This window comes from Rhinichthys klamathensis, unplaced genomic scaffold (genome assembly GCF_029890125.1).
Source record: "Rhinichthys klamathensis goyatoka isolate OS25496 unplaced genomic scaffold, OSU_Roscu_1.1 h1tg000703l_1, whole genome shotgun sequence".
Classification (NCBI taxonomy): Eukaryota; Metazoa; Chordata; class Actinopteri; order Cypriniformes; family Leuciscidae; genus Rhinichthys; species Rhinichthys klamathensis.
In genome coordinates, this window is record NW_026607124.1 from 310,001 (window position 1) to 314,234 (window position 4,234).

Below are 4,234 nucleotides of genomic sequence, written 5' to 3' on the forward strand. Positions count from 1 at the left end.
ATAGTTGACGAAAACTGATTTTTTCGAAACGAAAAAAACAATCGCCCAATTCAAATCGTTTTCATTAAACCAAAAATAAATGTGGTTTTATACTTCTTTGCGAAGGAACACCATGAACGCTTCTTTCACCGAACGAAATGAAACAGAATAGAAGAACGGAAGTCTTACAATCACATTAATGGTGATTTATTACTATAATTACTCCATTCTTCTCAAGAGCAGGAATATCACTGTAAATTATGCTAAAATGCTGGGTTGTTTCAACGGTCAAATATGGAAAAACCCAACCGTTGGGGTTAAAAACTTAATTTAAAATTTTAAACCATCGGTTTAGTTTGACCATATTTGAACCGTTGAAACAACCCTGCGGTTTTTTGTTTTTAGAGCGTAATCGTATCAGTTTTCTTGGGGTTTTTTTTTTGTAAGCGCGTGAAATAACAGACCCCTCTAACATCTTCCAAATACATCGACATTTTAATCAAAACAGTTTATTGAAAGCATAGAAAATAAGTGCTGGCTTGACAATCCAAAACGTAAAAATCACAATGGTCCCAAAAACAATCGTGTAAATAGGCTATTCTCATTGTCCACAAACAAAGTAATTTTCGATTTTTATTATTTTTTTTAAAACTTTTTATCCTGAAGTCGAGAATCAAAACTACTGATTTATAATATTTAAAAAAAAATGATCCATGCTGTCCAGGTAGCCTAGTGTTGGTTTGTTCTTCAGCAACAAAAAGTTACCCTGTTTACCTCAGATGATCGACCGAATTCGATTTCGAAGTCCCTCGAATGAGGTGTGATTCGGTTCAAATGTCAATCCGCGAATGTAACGTGGAGTTTTTGGCGTCGTGGTCCCAGTACGAGTAGAGCTCGGCCGGCTGCCGGGAGCAGGTGAACTGCAGGGCCGCCGCGCTGTTGGACGGAACCGGCGAGGGCTGTTGCTGCTGCTGGGCCTGATGGTGTTGCTGGTGGTACGAGTTCATCATGTTTGGAAGGCCCATGGCTTGCATTCGGCTATAGGGGTTGTAGGATGGGGCCGTTAGTCCTTTCATGGCCCCCATGTTCCCGTTGGCCATCTGGCAGGACCCATAGCTCATCGGTGGCGGAGGCTGAGCGAGCGGCCAGGTGTTGTTCATGAAGCCGGACTGGATGTATTTTGGGGCGGATAGGTAGTTTCCGTATCCGTCGCCTCCGAAGAGAGACTTCCCCGGTTGGAAGTGAGCCACCGGCGGTCTAAACGGGCGCTTCATGCGCCTCCGGCGCCGGTAGTTCCCCTTCTCGAACATGTCCTCGCAAGCCGGGTCGAGGGTCCAGTAGTTCCCCTTGCGCTCGCCGCCACCCTCCCGGGGAACTTTAATAAAACACTCGTTGAGACTCAAGTTGTGTCGGATACTGTTCTGCCATCCTTTCTTGTTCTTCTCATAGAAGGGGAACTTGGTGATGATGTACTGGTAGATCCCGGAGAGGGTTAGTCTTTTCTCCGAGCTCTCCCGGATGGCCATCGCGATCAGAGCCACGTACGAGTACGGAGGCTTCTGGGACGGGTCCGCTTTCGGGTCGGAGCTCGGGTCTGACTGGACCGGCTCGTCCTTCACGAACTCTTCCTTCTTCACCGCGTTGGTGTCGTGGACCATCAAAGCCATTGCGTCATCATCCAAGCTATGGTAAGATGCCATCGCTTCAAAAACATAAGCAAACAAAACATCAAAACAAACACCACACGCTAAAAATAAAGGTGTTGTATTGGCAACGGATGGTTCCGTGAAGAACCTTCACTCTAAAAACGCTTGGTCGTTTCAACGGTTGGTTTGATTTTTTTAATTTAAAATTTTAAACCAACGGTTTGGTTTGTCCATAATTTGACCGTTGAAACAATCCAGGTTTTTTTTTAGTGTGTATCGAACCGATTTATAGCGGAAAACGGTTTTTTAGATTATTAAAATGTTCTAGGAAACTGAACTGATCGCTAATGATTCTTTGGGTTACAAAAAACGCATTGCTGCGAAAACTCATTTTTAAGAGCACATGAGTTTGGTTGAGACGGGACGTACCTGATTTTAGCTCTTTTGGATGATTTGTTCATGCATCAGGTCACCGCAGATCCATAAATGATGACAGAAACTCTTATATATAGTCCGTGTTAGATGAAATAAGAGCTCCTCGGGTTTTGCTGTGATGGACTTGGGATCTCAGTGTGGTTTAAGCTCGAAGGCTCTTCTGGAAGATCCTGAAACTTGTTTTTTCTCCCTCTCGTGAAATGCGAAACTCTGGTGTCGTCAGGCTCGCGCTGATCTCTCGTCATATTCCGCTTTCGTCACGTCTCTCTCAGCGCTTAACAAACACCGATGCGTTTTACACAAGAATAACACCTTTATTATTCATACAGTATATATAACTAAATGAGATGCTCTTTAAATATATTTATATTATTTTACTTATTAGATTAGATTTAACTCCATATAGGTTTCCAGTAGGCTACTAAATATAAAAATTATATTTATTTTTGGTTTTGGTTCAGAGGTCTTTGTATAGGCAATTTATTTGTCTATTTGACATTATTTTATGCATTAATACAGCCTGTAGTAATTTAACCCGCCTTTATTTCGACACTTAGCCTACATATTTATCTCAAAGCCCATTTAATTTAAATTCCTTAATAAAAGATCAATAAATACAAACATTTGAAAAGAAATAAAATAATACAGTATATTTTATAAATACATCATTATAAAATATTAGGTAACACTTTATTTTACAGTGTCCTTGTTATATGTTACATGTACTAGTAATAACAGTAAATATGCATAATTACACGCAACTAACCCTCAACCAAACCCTAATCCTATAGCATAGTTAATTAATATTACTCAGTACTTAAATAATTAAACTGTAACAATGACACCTTAAAATAAAGTGTAACCAAATAAAGTGACACCTTAAAATAAGTGTATTATCCAAAAAGAACAATAGCCTTCAGCTTTGTTGTATACATTTTTTATGCATTATTATATAGGTGTATATTTCTAATTCATATATAGCTGCAGATTTTGATCTCCAAGCCCAGTCTGCTCTCTCTCTCTCTCACACACACACACACACACACACACACACAGGTGTAACAGCTGTGTGTTCTGTATGTCATCAGCATCTATCGGTTCCTTCACGCCTCTGAAACTTTACAGAGAACGAAACATTTCTTTTGTTTTTTAATGGAAACTGCGCTTGAGATCTGTCGAGCTTGCGTGTAGTTTACTTGCATTTTTTTATATGACGGCCTTAATTATTTGATTCTTATTAAAACACAAATTAATTAAATACATTTACTTGCTCAATAGACACTGTAATTAATGTATTAATAAATTAATACTTTTTCAGACTCAGTATTTGGTTATACAGTAAGCATAACTAGGTCATAGTTAATATCAAAAATATATGTATATATGTATGATTGTATGATGTATATATATATATATATATTTGATATTAGACCATCTCAAACATAGCAATATAGACATTTTTATTGTATAAGATGCTGAAAGCAATCCAGCAGGCTTCTATTTTAAATAGACTAAAGCACATTTAAGGGAAAACTTACCAAACTTCCTGCCAAGCTCTTTGAAAGGAGGATGTTTATGGTTCAAAGTGCAAGAATGCAGATGGACTGAAGCTCCGGGTCAGTGGGACACCGCAGACCTGATGAACATCAGAACCGCACAACATCATCATCTCGCACTGTTTCAATGTAGAGAGAAATTTGTTCAAGGTGTTTCGAGCTTCAAAACAAATGGGCCCCGATGACGGTTCCGGACCTGCTGAGCATGGAGGAGTTATGAAGCCATCTTCACTCTATATGGCAAACATGAGCGTTTATTAAAATAAAAAAAAGTGAAAAAAGTCACTTAAATGAAACATTTCCTAAAATAAAAGTTCCAAATAGAACCAAAAAAAGAGCTTTACATCCTGGAAGCAGTGGAGATCTTAAATCTTATTGAATGCAATAAAGGTTCCATAATGCCATAGATCTCTAAAGAGGGATTTTTTTAGAGAACAGTTCTTAAAAGTTTAGTAGTGTTAAGATTTTTATAATCAAAAGAACCATTTTTTCAATATAAAGAACCTCTGAAAGGTTCCATGGATGTTAAAGGTTCTTCATGGAACCATAACTGTCAAAAAATAACCTTTATTTTAAGAGTGCTCTTTAAATCATCAGTATACTTAAAAAATAAAGGTT

At 38.3% G+C, this 4,234-nt stretch overlaps 1 protein-coding gene across 1 annotated transcript; it reads right to left on the reverse strand.

Annotated features, from left to right (window-relative positions):
• Positions 1 to 462: 462 nt before the first annotated feature.
• Positions 463 to 3,692, reverse strand: foxl2b (forkhead box L2b). The gene is made up of 3 exons (XM_056242165.1): positions 3,599 to 3,692; positions 2,055 to 2,334; positions 463 to 1,681 (listed from the first exon to the last, which is right to left on the reverse strand). Exon 3 carries the CDS (start codon positions 1,677 to 1,679, stop codon positions 810 to 812), a length of 870 nt encoding a protein of 289 aa, XP_056098140.1. The 5' UTR covers positions 1,680 to 1,681; positions 2,055 to 2,334; positions 3,599 to 3,692; the 3' UTR covers positions 463 to 809.
• Positions 3,693 to 4,234: the final 542 nt, after the last annotated feature.